We start from the raw sequence: 20,737 nt of genomic DNA on the forward strand, positions 1-20,737 counted from the left end.
TGAACTCAATGACTAATGTCATTACATAATCAATCAATCAATCAATTTACAACAGTTCCATTCTTATACAAAAGAATTGATCTTGTAATCTGGCTAACTGTCAAAGGACGTGTATTATGGCACAAATTTTCAAAAGGAACAATCGTCTCTGTGGTATGAAATTGTGAGTCGTGTACGTGTAAAGCGTCGTCACCAATTCTGTCATGGTTGACCCACAAAGAACTGCAGATTACTTCTCTATTTGGTAAGTGTGACGGTCCAAATCTTTTCAAACTTTACTGAGACCAAACTGTAGTTCGGGCATGGCTCTTGGCTTTTTATGACCATCGCTTAAATGTCTCAAGTTTTAGGCTCAAATGTATGGTTACGGGTGGGAAGCTTGTTCTGACGACTCGGATTGCTGAGCTGGAGATCTTAAGACACGCTGTAAAAGGTAAGGCAGCAAAGTTTTCTCAGTCAGAGAAAGGTTGGGAGTCCATGCAAAGATGAACCAGTTTTCTCTGGTATTGTCCATAGTATTCACCAACTGCGTTGACGTCTTCACTTTCTGGGTTCAATCCTGGCAAGTTAACCAACTTATCTGAAGATCTTAATTCATCATCCAAGCTGGAAAGATATTCACTATGTATTTCCCGGCAAGCAAGTATAAACATGGCTGCTGTGTCTGGTTGTTGTGCCCCACGAAGAGAAGCTAATGCCTCTGGCAGTGCACCAGCAGCAACGTACAAGATAAGTGCCCTGCATTGAGTTATTACTAAATAAGAGAACCATCAATTTTCTGGTAAATACCAGATGAAGAGAAGAAGATGATACCTCCAAATGTTGTGTTCAGTATGAAGAACGTGCTGAGCCCACCTCAGCAAAACCCTGCAGGACCGAAATTTTAAGTTTTCCATTTTTGATAAGTATGTTACTGATCATATCGTAAGTAAATCATACTCCCTCCGTCCCAAAGTACTTGTCTTCCTTACTAAAAATACTTGTCGTTTTATTTAACCAAGATAAAATTAAGTAGCTTTTTGCCTTTTTCCCATTTTACCCTCGTATTAATTAGCAACATTTAAGAGGTTCTCATAATTGATGGAGTAAATATTTATTGAGGAGAAATAACATGAGGAGATATGTTAAGAGGGTAAAATAGTCAAAATGCTACCCTTATAAATGCTTTCTTAAGGGGCGTGCAAATGAAAAATGCGACATGTATTTTGGGACGGAGGGAATGTAGTTATAGAACTTCCATGTTCTTTTGGATCAAAGATAGGTATTAACCTTGCATAATCAGTTCCTTTTAGATGTGTTGCAGCTAATGTTGCAGCATCAGTCCAGCATCCAGCATCTTGTAACTGCCAAATAGATTGAACGTGAAATTAGCCAAAAGGAGAGAAATATGAAATGTGGCTTGTCACTTGCGGTTGCAAAATCTGCACAATTCCATTTATAATGGCTAGTGAAAGGCATAATTCTCAGAAAAATAGATTAGTAAAAGGAAGTCAACTTGTAGCATGTCAGTAACTACAAAAGATGCCCCAGTCGGAAGACTACAAAGATGAAAACACAATCCAGCTATGGGTGCATTTGGTACAAACGAAAACGTTTTATATGGAAAATCATTTCCTGCATCATTTTCTGGTGTTTAGTAGGGTATAAGTGTAAATGGCACATGTTAAACTTATATAAGTGTAAGACATGTTTTGATGATACTGTTTTGTTGTTTTTTTTTTTTTTTGAGTATTAAAGATTAATGAAAATTAAAAATGAGGTTCAAAAGTTGGTTAAAGCAAGTGATAAGGAGTATGAGTTGAGATATTTGAAAAAAGAGAATGATGTTTTCCCTAAAGAAATGGAAGTTATTTTCCCCATTTAGTGAAAAAACTTTTCTTGAAGAAAACATTACCCACATGAAAAAGCAGTTTGTGGTCCATATGTTACTGCTTTATCCTAATTGAGTTCTCCATATTATTATACTAAGTGCATTTTATCAATAAATGATCGAGTCCCTTCCAATCCACAGTAGTCACTCTGTCTTGTGGAGTCTTTCAATGAGTTTTCGATTAATTATTCTATTCGTCATCCCTGTCACATTCCACCCAAAACTTCATAGCCAGCGCCTTCCCATAATTGCCAGAAGACTGCAAAAGACCTTAACAATGCTTCCTCGTCAAATATCCTCACAACAGAAAATTAATTAAATACGCTCGCCAAGATCAAAAGGAATTAAAATTCCGCACCAGTAAATCCTCCAATGTGCAAAATCTCATTCAATTCAATCGCAGGATTTGAGAAATTTTTCATCACTAGATAAGAACGAGGCTAGAAATATTTCTCCAGTCTATGAGATGGTAAAATACCATATTTTGACCTTGAAGTAAGGGGTAAGGTCTGCGTACACTCTACCCTCCCCAGACCCCACTTGTGGGATTCCACTGGGTATGTTGTTGTTGACCTCGAAGTAGCGCAATAAACCAGCATTGTCATTAATACGAACTACTGTCTGTTCACTTCCGTCAGTTTAAGGACCAAAATCGAACATTTAGTTTAATTAAAGGTTAAATGCGCTGTGTTTAATAACATAGGGACAAAATGTCTGAATAAGACAAGAACTCGGGAAAAATTTACTAATTTCCCCCTTTCCCACTGGAAAATGATTTCCTGAAAAGACCAAAAATGTTCCACCATACAAAACATAATTTATACGTATCACATCATTTTTCACTCACTTTTAGAAGATCGACAATGATTTAATATAGTGGAAAAAAATTCCCGACCTATATATACATACATACATACATACATTAATATCATTTACCAAGCTAGTCGCAATTTTCAACATGCAGAAATCAGCCTGACAGAACAGAGAACCGGACAAAAGCAGTGAATAGTCTACCACATAGGAAAGAAAAATGAATAGGTCAAGATGCTATAAGATTTAATCATGCATCAACCTCAATCTGCAATAAGGACACTGCAGATAGTCGATAAATCTAGCCCATCACACTTAAATAAAGTGAAGGCATATAACTTTAGCATCAATCAATTGTTCAAGGCAAGATCAAGATCAAGATCACTAAACTAACAAAAGAGAATATATATGGCGAACATTACCTGAGAACAAGCTTCTTGATGCCTGCCAACAGCACAAAGAAGATGTGTTCCAGACAAGGACCGGTCTGTTCTCACCATATTGGCAGCAACAACCTACACAAGCATCACAACAAGTGACTTAACAAAGACACCAACACAAAGAAAGAGAAGGAATTTATCTGTAAAAGGTAAAATGAAACATTGAAAGGAAGAAGCACCTTCACGGCCAGCTCAAGTAAAGATGTCGATACAGCTGAAGAAAGGGCAACAGCACGCAATGCATTTGCATAGAAATACGAGCTCTCTGGAGGCGTGGAGAGCAATAAGCTAACTGCAGCTTCTAGGTTTCCAATCGATACTAATCTGGTAATCAGAAACAAAATCATCAAGCCAAACTGTTGCTTATTCACCAATTCAAGGTTAAATGACAGTCACCTAATAAAATGCATGTAAAAGCCAGAGATTAATATCCATATGATGAAAAACCTCATTCTTGATTCCTTTATATGTTCTGTTGTTCCTAAAGAAAGTAATAAATGATATTGGTTCTGTTACTTCACTAGTTTCAGGGACTGGTGAGATTTCCTAGAATATTCACAATACAGACTCGTGATTTTGTTTCTTATTTAAGAAATGTAACACTCGATCATTTCAAAAGCATCTGCATTCAGACCAACCGCTAGGGACATCAAGAGATATCACCATACAATTATGCGCGCACATCTCATTTTAGCAATGTGAGCTCCTCCATGTAGACACTCAGCAACGCCAATATTTCAGAGAAGCAAACAAAAGCATGGCAGCCTATATGCATCACCAGTATTCTGGACTTCATCACTTGGGTGGTAATGCTATACCTCGACCGCGTGTTTGTCTATCACAATTAACAAAGCTATATATTCCAATGTTCACTGCATTGTTCTTCGACAAGTTCCTCAACTTATAGATATGAGGATATATAAGTTACAAACTAAACTAGGCCAACCCTGTTAACCTCATTGACCAACAATCTTGGTGTGCTGACACAAAAAGATATAAATAGACCAACCTCGTCAATGCATATCACCATTACAAAAACTATATATTTTCATGTTTCACTACTTACAGATTGGAGGATATACAATTTTCAAACTAAACTAGGTCAACCCTGTCAACCTCATTGACCAACAATCTTGGTGTGCTGGCGCAAACAGATATAAATAGACCATTTATACAGAGGACACTCACTCATGTACACGGTTTTGAATTGCCTCTTCTCCTTCCAGCTTTTCATGCCAAGGAATCTGCTCATTAGCACGCCCCCACAACTCTTCTTGTTCAAAGGCCATCAGCTGAAGTTGACCATTTCCCTGCCAGATAGAAGCCATAAGATCAATTAGATATCCTGGGAATAGAACTAAAGGCAACAAATTCCTTCTTTTGTTTTATAAGCCACTAAAGGCACCTAACTTAAAAGGTGAAAACCATTCCTAAGAAATTGGAGAGCCAGACACAGAGTTAAATAATCAAACTACGAGCAGATTATCTTTTTCATGAATATTCAGCAGAATTATTTGATAAAACTAACCCAAGCATTATTTTTTCCTGTTCCGGTCCCTGACTTTCCCTTTGATGATATCCTATCTAACATAGATACTTCATCAAGTTCTGATGTTGAAGCTGATTGAGGGACTCTTGCCGGAGACTTGTTAGTCAATCTATTCATCCAGTAATTTAGAGCTCGCGGTAATTGCAGCCAGAAAAGAGCTTCCATGGGTTCCCCAAATATTGCAGCAGCAAAAGCAAACCTTACTGCAGAACCTTTATCCACTAGACCAGCATAGAGTCTAACCATCTCATCATTAAGTATGCACCCTTGAGTAATAGACATTGAAACATGTCAAATACTTCACCAAGTGTATTGTCTTTTATGCAAAGTGTAAATGCTGATAGATAATATATCCTACCACAAAATATGAGATTGCACAAAAATAATACCTTCTCTACGATAAGGCTCCAGTACTTTGAGAAGCATCTCAGGCACTACAGAGTCACCAATACGGGGTGATTCAATCATGTGATTACGAAGATCTCCAGCTGTTGGAGTTCCAGGAACTTGGGAGGTCGCGTCATCTGTGGTTGCACTCCATGTATTAAACCATGATGGCTTCACACCTAACTGTAAGATTGTACGTAATGCCTACAATAACCAGCCAAAAACAAAAAGATGTAACAAAATTTTCATTTCCACTTTAATACGAACATTTTGTTTACTGAAAATAAAGCCACCGGATTTGTTGCATGTTAACAAAAGAACGGACAATTGTACTAATTTAACAACCTCAACCCAAACAGTTAATTTTGATTAAAAAATGGACTTTGAGCTAACAACCCCAAAAGCTAGCTTTTCAAGTGATGATTTTCCAAAAGCATATAAGGAGAAACCCCCTCATTCCCTCAACTAACATGGTAATATGGGAAACCAAAAACTGGTGCATACCAAGAGTGGAGTTTCGAGGCGTGAATGACGTAACATAGGCCAACATTAGATAACACAACAATAAAGAACAGTCCGGCTATGGTAATGATAAGAAAAATGGACCTTCGACCTAACTCGACCTCACAAGCTAGCTATGAGGTGAGGACTCCAAGACCAGGACAACCGATTGCCTCAACCAATGTGAGATACTAAACAAATTTAAAATATTTTTCTCAATAAAGCAATCCTAACTATATTAGTTTGCTTTGTGGAGAAAAGGAAAAGCATACCAGGGCATGTGGTGTGGGTAGTAATATGGGAGAACACAAAGGCACTGGTCGAAATCTTTCTTTGAGTGGTCGAGCTTGGGGACCATGGACCATTTTATTGTCACTTCTGCATAAGCAAAAAGACAGTTTTACAAAGATATGCAAGTTCAGGAAGCAGGAACTCAATAAAATAAATCTATCTAGAATAGACAAAATTTTGGAGTATAACGAATCAGATATTATTTTAGGTTATTGGACAAAGTAAAAGAAATTGCATGAAGTTGAAGTATTTCAATTCCTACTGCAAACATCATATTTCTGCCGCCAAGGGCATAAATTTCTCAATATCAGACACAACCATAGCATTCACTTAAGTTGTTCTCCCTATATATTATACAGGGACTAGCATTCCTTAGTTTTCAAGGCTAATGCAGGGAACTTTAACAGTTTCTGGAAGTTTATTACAGTATCGATTCTCTAAAATGTAGCGGGTAATGACTGCAATTTAAAGAAACTACAGCCAATTTCCCTCAAAAAAGCGAGTGTGACAGAGAGACAATCAGAATACCAAATAATTAAAATTAAGGAAGCTTCGTGAAAAGGACCATTCCTAAAACAAACTAAAACAGCATTACAGAGTAAAATAACCTATCAGATCATGATAAACTCATCCTAACTCCTAAGAACGAATGCTAACTTTGGGCAAAAGAAGCAGAAACCGAGATAAAGGATTCTTCTGGCAACTCCAGACAAGCATTTACTTTCTTTCTTTCTATGAAGGCTCCAGATAAACATTTACTTTATCTTTAACTACGGATCTAGGAGCAGGCCAAGATTTTTTATTAACCTACACAGCAATTATTCTAGAGCCTAGAGTACGCAAGCTGCTTCCTTCCCCAGCAGGTTTGTGCATTTCAATTATTTACTGAAAATTTTTGTTTTTAACCTGGGAGAACAGATCAAACAGATAATGAAACAGAATAGTAATCTTGTTTGGACATACATATTGACTTCAACAAGGCGAAAGCTGCTATCAGCTCCAGCAATACATAATACCAGTGGATCATTCTTATCTGATCGCAAAGGCAACCAATCGAGCTCCAACACAAGAGTTCCAGGAAATTGAGGTTGTAAAAGTGAATTGGCTAATGGATCGGGTGAGTCCTGCAAATAAGAAATGTGATATAGTTTAGAAGAAATTAGAACTGTGTGCCAGACTTTTAGATAACCTTTGAACAGCCAATTGTTGAGACTTTTGGCAAACCCATGCAAAGGACTTGAGGGAAGGGTAATGGAAAGTTCAGTCATTCAAGTTTTATGGATCTAAATAAGAGACGTCTACAACTAAGGAATAACTCTATGAAATGAAGCAGCAATGGGATTTCTGAGGCTTCAGGAAATATATACTATTAATCAGCAAAGCAAAACCATGGAGATCTGTATTTCTAAGATAGGGAAAACTATACAAATTCAAGTGTCTCGACTTCCATAGAATAGGACACAAGAGCACTCAGAATATTGAGGCACATGAAAAGGAATCAACAAGGGGAATTTCTCGCTTACCAGATCAAACACTGAGAATGTGTTATCATAAAACAAAACAGCAATACGCCCACGGCTCCGATCTCCAGGAACAACTGGTGAGAACTTGATTCTACGGATCCCTTCCCTATGGGTATTAAATGAGGACGACTGTCCAGTAGTAACATCCCACCAACGTATGTTTCCTGATCTGTCCCCCATAACCTGCAGAACAGATGCATTACTGCCAACCTTGTTAACAAATAAGCAACCAGACAGCAAATGACACTTCAATGTAAAAAGAACACATGACATACCACATGAGGCAGCCGATAGGCCATTGCCGTCACCAATCCCTCAGATGAAACAAATGAAGATGAAGGCCACTTTGGTCTGGAAAAATGACGATAACGTTACGTGAGGTACTATAGTACAGCTGATAACAAAACAAAGACATTTAAAGGGGAAGCAGATTCAAAGGTAAGGTAATCTGATTCTCTCTCTCTCTCTCTCTCTCTCTTACCAAGCTGCACTTCTTTTAGCTTAAAGAAGACCAGAAACTTGCAGTACAACTGAACAAACATTACGAAGTACTATTTTTTGTTACCAAGTCATATTTAAAGCTTCAAACCGGAGCTCAGAATTCAAGGAAGACCATAGGTACACCAAAAGTATCTAATCAATTGCATTGATTGCTAAGAAGCCACAGGGATACTCGTTAAACTCTTGTTATATAATCAGCCTGTTCACAGCATATAGGCCATGTTCAGAATTGTCCATTTAGCAGCTGACTACTTGTAGCTTAAGCAGGTTACAAAGACTTTGATCAGCAAAAGAACCTTTGCAGTATGTTTAAAATTGAAATATGAAAAGATTTAATTAGTTCCTGCCTAATTTGAAAGACAAATAAATCCACACGCAGAGAGATATACATAGAAAGAACAAAGGAAATAATCTAAAGGTCAGCTCTTTGGTCAAATTCATATTGATTCATAATGCTGATGATACGTTAATCTAATTAATTACTCTTGATGAATGATCATTATACCTTCCTTTTGTCTGCCAGGCTATAACTATCAAAAGTCAATTGTTCTTCCATTTCTTTAGACTATACTTTCAAATACACTCCCTACCGCCCTCAAAATTTGATTGGCTATAATAGTCCCCAGTAAAATGAAACCAGAAGGGAAATATTTGTAACTAAAGTGCAAAAGCCGACTAGACATTAGATCACCAAATATTAACTAATTGACTATCGTTGTTTTATAAACATTAGAAGAAAATACCTGAAGTCACGGATCCTTCGACCATGAACCTCAAAAACTCCAAGTGCACCATTGACTAGTGCAAAAGAGAAACTTTCTGAAAATTCATCTTGGGATCCATCTGTCCCAGCTCCTTCTGCAGTCATAATTTACTCCTTGAGTATTAGCATTCACAGCAAAAACACTAGATCATAGAAGATATTATTTTGTAAGTCAGATAAGGAAATATATACTTAAGTAACGCGTGAAAAATCAAGTAAACTGAGCTCACTAGCATCTGCTTCTTTTGTTGGGGATGTTTCTTTTGATGGTACGGCAGGACGATCTTTGGGCACTGGCCGTGGTACTGTTGGAAGAGTCCATTCTAGCACAGTGAACGGGAGAGCTAGTGATCTAAGCTGCATTGAAAAATATAATACCATAAAAGCTGGAAAGTAAGGAATAAAGAATGCAATGGCAAATTGACCCCAACCGGGTAGACAAAAAGATGTAATATCTCTAACTGTACTTCTATATACCTGTGAAATTACATCCTAACAATAAACAAGGAAACATCAGGCAAGCGATATTAATTTACTCAGCTTTTTAGGAGTACTGGTGACACTAGTGTAGCTACAAGCATATGTTCAAAGGTATCATTTCCATAAGGTAGTTGACGATCCAAATTAGAGCCAAATCAATTTGTTGAATAAGTTTTTACAAGAAACTTGGTGTGGTCAGATACAGAAACAGCACATGACTGAACAGGGTACTGACACTGAATTGCATGGTAAGCAAATCCTAAATAGCAAAGCTCTCAAATCCACGTTTTAGAATCTAATACAAACACCGTGTTTTTCCAAGGGAGCATGTTTTCAAAAGCCTAACTGCCTAAGTGAGAAGAAGGTTTGGAGCAAGAAGTGAGAGAAACTGATCTTTTCATAGCTAATCTGCATATTAGATCCTAAAGCTTTTCCTTGTCACTAATTTATTGGAAATTTGGAATGCACTAACAGTTAATTCCAGTGCATGTACACATTGCTAGTTGTTTTGTGAAAGGAAGATGTCTCGAAAGACCTACAATCTCTTGGAATTCATGCAAATTTAGAGCATAATAGAGCACAATGGAAGAAAATATCATATAGGCAACATCAACTAGTTGTGATTAATGTTTAGTTCACTAAGAGATTTGTAGTCGGGTTAGCGAGTTGCATGCCACTAGAAAATATAGAAAACTTCTAGTGCTAAAGAACCTAGATTTTAGATTTCGGATTGCTACTGTCCAAACAGGGTGACATGATCAGTGTGGATTCATATTGCCAACCACAATACTGGCTTGGGATTGAGGCGTAGTTGTTTATCTTTGCTATACCAAAATTTAAGATGGTTGATCATTCTGGTAGAATTGGTGTGGAGATGATACAATCACCGAAGTCCTACATCCTAAAATCAACCAAGCAATACTAAAAGATCCTTTATGGATAGAGTCTCGGATAAACAGGCTCATATTTAATCTAGAAAAACTTTCTTTTAGTTTCAAGTAAAGTTTTGCCATGCAAGAACGTCTCAATTCTCATAGAAAAGAGGATGGAAAGCAAACACATATTTCTTTATCTCTCTCCATTAAGGGTGGGGAAGTAACTAGCACGCAAAGTTGCAGCCTAGCGGTCAATGAAGTTAGTGAAAACAGTGGAGATCAAAGTTCAAATCCCAGCATAGACAAAAAAAAAAAACACTCAGTGATCTCTTCCCATCTGCCTAAGTTTGCTGGCAGAATTACATACATGCGCGCTGGTGGGTGGAAACAGGTACTTGAAGGAATAGTCGGGGTGCGAGCAAGCTAACCCGAATACCATCGTTATAAAAGAAAAAGGGTAGGAAGTAACTACATTTCGCTATGAACGACTTCAGAACATTTAGAATCCACAGTCAAATCGAAAACCACACCTCAATCTCATTAATTGGGTCAACTAACAATCCACGATACCTTCATTTTTTGGAAATGGATCCACAATACCTTCATTAATTCAAAAATTGCCATCTTAAGATCCAAACAATAATTGCAACAACCTGGAAACATATTTTACTCAACATGCATGGTGAGAACAAGAGAAAGAACATATTTACCATGATTGGGGTCTTAGTCATGGCCCAAACTTCTACTGGTGCATCACGAAACAATATCAATAGGTACCTACATAACAGAACCCACTTTTAGGCTTAGAAGAATAGGGAACATCAAAGACTTCTATCAGCTCAATCAGAGATATGATAGAAAGGACATAGAATAAGATGTGGAACAAAGAGAACACACAGGGTGAGTCAGTCAAATTCTTTTGGAACTAAGCAAAACATTAGCTAGAAACAATCACTCATATCACAACATGTATAAAAAGCAAAGAGGAAATCAGTACCCATTCGGTATATAATCTAAATAGCCCCAAACAACAGTTTCCTTAAATTCCCTTTCCCAAGCAGTTATGCTGCGAAAAGATTACCCGTGTCATCAATGCTCTAGATGGGTTTAGGAATGGAAGAAGAGGTTCGGTCATGGGGCAAGCCTGGAAAACAACCTCCCGAACTCCCCACTCCAATTTTTTCCTCTATAAACAATGCCAAGGAATTACCAATGGGAAAAACAAGGCAGAGGAAATGATACATGGGCACAAAGCTGTTATTTGACTAAAGAAACAAATAAAAACAAAGAAAAAGAATGACTTTGTATTGATACAATTTGAAGTACATCTGCAATGGAGAAACAAAACACATGGGAAGGAAGAACCAAGGAAGAGACTGACTTATTTGTCTCTCGACATTTCTTTTCCAGAAAATCTTTTTTATTTTATAATTAAGAAAAACTTTTCCATGTTTCATAAGTCAATAACACTAATATCCTTAAATTCATGAGGTGGCAGGGGCATCCATGATATACAGAGATCACATGACACGTAAACTGGGTGCCACATTACCCTTTCTACTGTCAAATAGAATGTTCACAATAACAAACATAGTCCATAAAAAATCTAATCTCAAAAATCATGAAAACGTTCTGGAGCTTGGCCAACTAAAATTTCAAGATTTCCCATTCCCTAGCACATGCATGCCTCTTATAAATGAAAGAAGCCTTCAGCAAGCCTAACTGCTCCTGGTCATAAAGAGTAAGGATCTAGCTAACGCTACTGCATCAAGAAAAATAAAAGCAATTCAACTTTTCATGCACGCAATAATAACAGGTTGACAAATGCACCTGCCAGAAGATGAGGCCCTTAAAGCTCTAATAGGAGCTCGCTCTGGTTTCTGTAGAACTCGAAATTGCCGATTTAGTCCACTTCGAAGACATGTCACAACGAGCCTATTGATGTAGCCACCTGCTTTTTCTGTACCCTGAAATCCAAAATGAAGATTCCGTGTGAGGGCAGTATCTCTTATATTGAAACTAGTGAATATGCATATGCTTCACGCAGTTGCAAAAGATTTCACTTAAATAATGAAATGATCCTTTCAAATACTCAAATCTTAACATAACTAAAAAAGAACAACGTTTTCCAAAAATTATAATTATCTTTAATTTTTCTTTCAAAAGATCAATCTAAACGTACAAGTTTGTAAATTCAACACAACGGTAATTTGCATAACATAAACTTTCAAATACTAAACCAAAAAGTCAAGTCAAAACATAACCTTAACTGAAAATAGAAAGAAATAGCCACAAGTCCACAACAGCACAACATTACAGCAACAAAAATCCAAAGGCAGAAGTGTGAAACAGCTCTTGCATTCAAAAAGAGAAGGTTTTCACAACAATGAACTACAAGAAAATTAGCAAAAATTAATCCATAAAATATTACACTACAGAATTTAGCAATTTTAATAGGTGGATATCAATATCTACCTTACTTTCAACCAAAAAATACGTATTGTAAATACTTGTGTTTAGCATTTGCCTTGGATATATTAGTTTCACGAAATTCTAAGGAACAATTTGACAAATTTAAAGAGCATTCTTTACATTTTAATCCTCACATGTTCATGCAACAAAATCTAAACAATTTAAAGGCAAAAATGACTCTTAGGTCAGCCCCAGGGCTTGGGTCTAGTGGTGAGAGAGCAATGCATGATGTGTGGGTTAGGCGCACGTCACGGGTTCAAACCCTGCCGCTGACAAAAGCCTGGCATTTAAGGTAGACGGTGGACTCATTATCTACGGAGTCTCTAACCGTGGACCACTGGCTCTTGAAGATTTCTTGGTATAAAAAAAGAAACTCTTAGGCCAGCATTTGATTTTTAGAATATAAAATTAACCTTTACAGTTTCTCAGTAGCACTTTTGAAACAAATGTAGACATATAAATTTACCCTTTTATTCCCTTCTCAATTGTATTTTTTTATCAGGTAAATATATTTTCATTCTCCCTTCTCAATTGTATATTTTTAATGTGTTCAAGTAGTTCCTTTAAAGATCTTCAGTTGTCAAATTCAAACTCAAACAAGTTAATTACTTAATTTGTATCCCTCTTCTCCTTTTTCTTTATTTTTATTTTTGTTTTACTTTTGGCTTTCTTTTTTCTTTCCTTTTTCTCTTTCTTTTTTTGTTTTCTTCATCTTCCTACACATTTTTTGCCTTCTGCAAGATATTTGTCTCCTCCCATTTTAAAGTTATTTTCTATTGTTCTTCGCAATTATCTCTCAAACACAACAGTAAATACTTTCTTTTCTCTAAAATTTTCTACAAAATCCCTAAATATGATTCTGACTCCTAATACTCCCTCCGGATCAAAAAAAGTGGCCACTTAGCTTTTTTTTCTTGGGTCAAAAAAAGTGTCCACTTATCAAATCAAGAAAGAATTAACCTTGGTTTTCCAGATTGCCACTATTAAGTGTTATATGATCAAATCCCAATGCCTATTTAATTAGGGGTAGTTTAGTCAAATTACCTATTTTTGTCTAGGAGTTAGTATTTTCTTAAGGGGTGTGCAAATGGCTAAGTGGACCCTTTTTTTGATCCGGAGGGAGTAATTTTTCATACTACACATTAATGTGGAAATTTATTTTGTCACTAAAACTTTATGTGAGGACCTTAAATAGGAGAAAAGGGCACCCAAGGGTGTGAACTAGTGGTCAATGAAGTGGGTTGAGAACCATGAGGTCTCAGCTTCAATTTCCAACAGGCACAACAACACTCGGTGAGTTCTCTCCATTTGTCCAAGCCTAGGCGGATAGAGTTACCTAGAACCTGTGTTGGTGGAAGATAGCAGGTGCCTCGTGAAAATAGTCAAGGTGCTCGCAAGCTGGCCCGACACCACAATTATTAAAAAAGAAATAAGAGAAAAGGAATTAAATAAAGACTTATAATTGAAAGAAAAAGAAAAGCATTATCTGGGAAGTAGATATATAAGAAACTTGGCCTCAGGGAGGTGCCATGTCACCTGTCTATCAAACAGGAAGGGGAAAAAGGGGAAAATCTGAGAAAATAGATAAATAAGAATATTATCTTAGGAGAGGTGCCACAATGCCTCTCTATAGACCACGATTATATAGATATATAGACGATACTTGTGATGATAGTCTATATGCAATGGAAAAAAGTGCAATGGAGGATTTCTCAATGATAGAGATCTAAAGAGACACTCAACAGGTAGAGAAGATGAAAACTGAGTAATTAATCCTTGAAAATAGTGAACGTTCCGCTGTACATGTTTGTCACCTGTGAGTACGAGAAAGAAACCAGCCGGGAATTGCCAAGCCACCTTAATCCCCTGACAACACTGTTATGGACTGCAAAGCTAACGCTGACAGCATTGGCAGAGACATCAATCACATCTATTGTACCACTTTGAGTTCCCACAGCAACAAGCGGAACAGCGACAGCTGGAGCGTTTCCTCCACCTTCATGATTGTAAGCTATTTAGTGGCAAAACCAGCACCACCTCACCCAAAATCTTGATAAATTTTGTATCGTACAAACAAAAGGAGCAGTCCACAAATATACTTACGTCCCAAAGTAGCAGTCAAAGAAGGGGAAGGCACGGCCAGCATAGTCACCGCTGAAGAAAGAAGATGAAGCTGCCCAACTAGACTAATCTGCAATCATAAACTGACCTTCAGCTATGGGGAAAAAAGCTTAAAATGCCAACAACATATATTTTACACCCAAGTTCTGTCTGTGAATGTGACTAATCCATTGTTCATAACTTTGTTTGTACTCTGCCAGTATAATCCAACATGATATGCAACATTGTTTTATGACCAAAGTTACGCATGTCCAACCAACCTTGAAGGACACGTCATCCAGGCTTGTAGTGGATTTTGACAGAGAGGTCCTGCTGCTATTTGCATCATTTGACAGTGGAACTGTGCTAATCTCAGAGTTGTGACCAATGGGAATCTCTGAAGGTACAGTTTTACAGGCTTCTGGATTTGTCATGTTCTTCTGGACATCTACAGATCCTTCAGCAGTCAGGAGCCATTTCCATACTTTCCCATCATCAGAAATGGAGATCAGACGTGTCTTAGATAAAACAAGAGATTCATCACAAAAATCAAATGGATTATCAAAATCCACATCGACGGAATGATGTGCATCAGAATATAGCTTGCCAATATTTTGGAGGGCGGCATCTGAATGGGAGATAACAGCTGCAAGAATTGAGGGGGAAGGAACAGATGTGCCAATTGAGGGCATCAGTTCTTCCATCGCACACATCGTGTGCACTTGCTCTCCACTGTGACAACATGCAGATTATTATCCCTTTGAACTCCCATGAATACAGGAATTTGGTATGTGCAAGGTGAAGAATACAAGAATATCAGAGTTTCAACTCACGGTCATGTAGAAACATGGACAAAGAAATTTTTTACATGGGTAACAAAAAATTAACCAATAGACTAATGAAAAAGAGCATTGCAGGTGAGTGCTCACAGGAGTTCGTGAGTTCAGTTGAAAGCAACTTTTATCTGGCTACCAGAAACCCAAAGAGCTTCTGAGTTAAGTCATAACAATCCGTACTGCATACAATGCCATGATACCTACAAATCAATCCATCTATTTTTTTTATCAAGTAAAATCAATCCATCTATAACTGATTGAACCCAAACTTAATCAGCTTGTAAAGTTTGTTCAAGAATAATAAGGTTGGGTTCATAATTCCCTGTTCTGAGATGCTTGTAAATCAAATTAATATCAATCAACTAAACTTCAATTCTGAAATGGTTGAGATTGACTATATGAATCCTCTATGTCCACTTTATCCAGGTTAATCTATCTTTTTAAGGAAAATTACGTGTTCTCCAAAGTTAGAGGGTCTCCATATCTCACACTTCATACACTGAGTTACAAGTCTCTAACTAGATTAAAATGATTTCTAGCTAACACCTAGCAAACTGTGAACTTAATGTAAGTATAACGCCAATTACGAAGTTGTTTTGTCGCAAAGTCAGCAGTGATTCTGAGAGACTATGGATCTTTAATGACAATTTCCCTCAATGTAATTCTAGTTCTCCTCGTCCTTTTTTTATCATCTTCAATCATATAGTACTGCACTAGTGGACTCGGCGCATTTGGAGGTCTACGTCAGACATGTTTAAAACATCCAAGTATGTACGCTCATTTTATCTCTTGTGCTTGCACCCTCCGTCAGTGCTCATAAATTAAGATAACTTCATTTGTTTTTGTCTTTTTGGTTATACAACTTAAACACCAAATATAATCCTATTTTACCAAACATGAAACAACAAGGAAAGAAAACGTATGTTTGAAGATGATAATCAACAGCCTAAACATCTAGACAGCTGCAGTTTAGCACAAGCTTTGTGAATTGAACGTATTTGTACATTTTATTTTTGCCTCTCATGGAAAAATTACAAGTACCTTTCTAAGTTAACATTAGGGTTCAGTGCTACTGACAAATGCAAAAGCCAATGTAGTCGACTATATAGTCTTTGGAAACAGCCTCCCTAACTTCAGAAGGTAGGGGTAAAGTTTGTGTACACTATACCCATTCCAGACCCCACTTGTGGGATTACACCGATTTTTTATTTTTCATTTTTGTTGTTGTTGTAATGTAATCGACTATATAGTCTTCAGAAACAGCCTCCCTACCTTCACAAGGTAGGACTAAGGTCTGCATACACTCTACCCTCCCCAGACCCCACTTGTGGGATTACACTGAGCTTTTTGTTGTTGTTTTCGTTGTTGTTGTTGCAATGTAGTCGACTATATAGTCTTCAGAAACAGCCTCCCTACCTTCACAAGGTAAGGGTAAGGTCTGCATACACTCTACCCTCCCCAGACTCCACTTGTGGGATTACACTGAGTTTTTTGTTGTTGTTGTAATGTAGTCCAACTGTATAGTTGATCATACGCATAGCACTAACCGATCCTAAATCAAATTCAAAGAGGGAACGCAATTCATAGTTCTCAGTTAAACATCTGAAGTTCCAACAAGCATACTACAATACGGCCCAACAAGTAAAAGATCACACGTCAAACACGTAAAGCTTCAACAATCAGCAACTAGAGCGTTGAACTCATGCCAAACTAATCAAGTTTCTAAGTACTTACTCTTTCCGCCGCCAAGTACTGAGCTTTCCATCAAGATGAGCACAGTACAAAACTTCAATATTCGAGTCTGGTAACACCTCCAGAAACTTCCCACATCCTCGTGGCAGCCCAGACGAGAACAATGTCGTCTCATACTGCAGATCAAACACTACCAACTCCCTCGGAAACGCCACGAATATCAAATGCCTCCAGTGTGGTGAAAACGCGAATTTCGCAATGTACGTCGGAAATGTAGCTGACGCCGGCGCTCCATTACCTCCAAATTAACCAGAAATGTCAATTTTCATCAATATTTCAAAAACAGCAACATAAAAAAGGGCAGTCCAGTGCACTAAGCTCCCGCTATGCGCGGGGTCCGGGGAAGGGCCGGACCACAAGAGTCTATTGTACGCAGCCTTACCTTGCATTTCTGCAAGAGGCTGTTTCCACGGCTCGAACCCGTGACCTCCTGGTCACATGGCAGCAACTTTATCAGTTACGCCAAGGCTCCCCTTCAAAAAAAAAAAAAAACAGCAACATAAAAAACTAAAAATATACAGCCCAAAGTAAATTATTACGTCATGTAGCCCAATATACAATATCAAGTGTATAATAGTGTACAAAGGGTGTTTATATACAAATATGAGCTAAATCGGGTAACAAGCTCAAAATATGGGCTACGTGGCGTAAATATTTTCAAAAATAGACATAGAGCGTAATTTCCCCCAAAAAATAACTGAAATTGCACCACTCTTGAAATGGATCAAATGAAACACAGACTACAAAATATTTACTTCCAAATGTGAGTTCCCGTTAAATATATTCTATTTTCATTTCGATTAAATTTAACAATAAGAGTTTGGTAAATATCTGACGGAGACCACAAGTTCTCACTTTTGACAAACTTAAAGGACCAAAAATGATCAAAAGGATACTTAAAGGACTATTCTGAATCTACAACCAAAGATAACGGTCTATTTTGTCATTTTCACATATGTACCTCAGAAATGTAGCTGACGCCGGAGCTCCATTACCACGATTCGACGAATCGAGTTCGAGTTTCAACTTAATTGGGCCAAAAATGCCCATATTTCACATAAAACTTAACAGAATACTACTAAGGGCATAAACGCATAGCATATTTTGTCCAATTTAGTTTCTTACTGCAATTATGTAACAACTTGTGAAGTTGCATTTAGGAAGCAATTTGGTTTAATTGTACTTTCAAATGTGAATTTTCAAATATGTACATCGGAAATGTAGCTCCGTTAATATTTTCAAAATTAGACCTAGAGCGTAATTTTCCTCAAAAAATAACTGAAATTGCACCTCAAAGAGTTGCACCGCGCTCTTCAAATTGATCAAAAATAATAACATAAACTAACAAAATATGTACTTTCAAATGCGAATTTTCAAAATTGCACATCAAAAAGTTGCATAACACTCTTGAAATGAACCAAAAATAACACAACCTACAAAATCTATACTTCCAAATGTGAGTTCCCATCAAATGTTTTCTATTTTCACCATTCGGATTAAATTTAACAATCACAGACTCTGGTAAATATCTGACTGAAATTAAAAGTTCTCACTTTTAACAAACTTACAGGGTCAAATATAACATAAACGAATAGCCCGTTTGGCTTATTTTTGCTTAAAAACAAGCGCTTTTTATCTTATCCAAACGCTACAAAAGTACTTTAAAGCACCTAAAATAATCCAATCCAAACAGGCTCTAACAAAATACGTACTTTCAAACAAATACGAATTTTCAAATATGTACATTCAAAATGTAGCTCCGTTACCTCCACTAGACGTTGAATCGCGTTCTAATTTCTGCAATTCAGTAGTATCCGTACGAATCTGTAGCTCTTTAATCACAACATCATTTTCACTATCATCACCCAATGCAGTAACCGATAGTAAAAAACCTTTAAGCCCTAACGCACAAAAATGCCTCGAATCAAACGGATCACATCTTAAACACGAGAAATACTCCGGCGACGCATCATACTTAAAAAAACACCGTCCCGTAGTCGTATTATAAAGCGAAACCAACGAATGTCCATTTATAGCAGCTAATATCCATGAATCCGGTCCACTTTTCACCCAACACAAATCCTGTATCCCTAATTTAACCGTACCCGAACCCGAACCCGACCCGGTAGTATCGAGGAAGATAGTTGGTGATTTGGAACGGAAATCGAGTAAACAAACACGGCCTTGACGGTCACCAACAGCGAGAATGAGATGATGTTGAGGAATGTCGATGAGATGTGGGAGAGGCTGAGGGGACCATTTAACTGAAGTAATGAAAGGGGAAAGGGATGTAGTGGAGGTGGATGGGGGTGGGAGAGGGATGGTGGTTACGAGTTGCATGGAATGTGTTTCGACGATGGAGATTGAGCTGCCTGAAGCGTAAGCGAAGAGGCCGGCAGGGGAAATATCGGAGGATCCACCGTTGGATCGGGATGGTGGGCCGGGCAACATGCAGTCCCATGAGGAGTCGTTAGGAGGGCGTGGAATCGACATTGAGAGGGAAATGTTTTATTGGTGATGGAGAATGTGAGATCTGTTTTGTTTCAGTGTGATGAGGTTTTAGTTGAGTGGTGATGAAGAAGAAGAAGAAGAAGGACATGATGGACATGGTAAGCACGTTGAAGAGTCTTCATTGTTACTACTTTTCTTTAAAATGACTAAAATGGTCTGTTATTTTTAGTAGTAAGTTTAAGATAGTACCTTTAAGTATTGATTGAGCAGTTTTGATTTTTTAAGTTTGTCAAAAATGAGCACTTTTGATCCCTATTAAATATTTGTGAATATCTGTTTGTTAAGAAAGAGTAGAATTTTTTATCAAAATTTTAAAAACCGCAACATAAAAAACTAAAGCAAGCACAAAAATAGATTAAAAATATGTGAAATTACACATTGAAAAGTTGCACCACCCTTTTGAAATTGACCAAAAATAACATAAAAAGATAACCCAATGCACTAAGCTCCTGCTATGCACGGGATCTAGGGAAGGGCTGGACCACGAGAGTGTATTATACACAAAAATAACATAACATAAAATATGTACTTCAAAATGTGTGTTTATGTTGAATATTTTCTATTTTCACAGAATTAAATTTAACAATCAAAGTTTGGTAAATATCTGTTACAAAACCAAAATTCTTGCTTTTAACAAACTTGAAGGACCAAAATTAGTCAAGTGATACTTAAGAGACTATTGTTTCACCTAAACCAAAGATAATGGACTATTTTTGTCATTTTCTAAACTCTAAAAGTATTTGATAGTAAGTGTTTAGACCCGAAATTGAGTAATCATATTCTTCTCATGAAAGGGGATAATGAGGTAGTGGAGGTGGATGGAGGTGGGAGAGGGATGGTGGTGACGAGTTGCATTGAATGAGTTTTGATGATGGAGACAGAGCTTCCTGAGGCGTAAGCGAAGAGGCCGGCAGGGGAAATATCGGAGGATCCGTTGTTGAAAAGGTATGGTGGGCCGGGTAACATACAATCCCATGACTCATTAGGTGGACGTTGTATCGACATGACGGAAATGTTTTAATTCTGATATGTTTGGTTCGGTGTGATATACATCGGAATTGTGCTGAGATTTATGA

The 20,737-nt window shown here is 37.4% G+C and overlaps 1 protein-coding gene across 1 annotated transcript; it reads right to left on the reverse strand.

The window, feature by feature from the left end:
* Window positions 1-19,743, reverse strand: LOC132603153 (uncharacterized). Its single transcript, XM_060316081.1, has 21 exons — window positions 18,917-19,743; window positions 17,133-17,388; window positions 14,844-15,294; window positions 14,566-14,653; window positions 14,277-14,458; window positions 11,821-11,957; window positions 10,701-10,767; window positions 8,866-8,992; window positions 8,616-8,730; window positions 7,647-7,722; window positions 7,372-7,554; window positions 6,812-6,972; window positions 5,830-5,935; window positions 5,059-5,260; window positions 4,649-4,935; window positions 4,309-4,430; window positions 3,300-3,444; window positions 3,103-3,195; window positions 1,270-1,343; window positions 814-867; window positions 1-738 (listed from the first exon to the last, which is right to left on the reverse strand). Exons 1-21 carry the CDS (start codon window positions 19,641-19,643, stop codon window positions 453-455), a joined length of 3,939 nt encoding a protein of 1,312 aa, XP_060172064.1. The 5' UTR covers window positions 19,644-19,743; the 3' UTR covers window positions 1-452.
* Between the last annotated feature and the right edge of the window lie 994 nt (window positions 19,744-20,737).

The sequence above is a fragment of the Lycium barbarum genome, chromosome 7 (assembly GCF_019175385.1).
Source record: "Lycium barbarum isolate Lr01 chromosome 7, ASM1917538v2, whole genome shotgun sequence".
NCBI classification, from domain to species: domain Eukaryota; kingdom Viridiplantae; phylum Streptophyta; class Magnoliopsida; order Solanales; family Solanaceae; genus Lycium; species Lycium barbarum.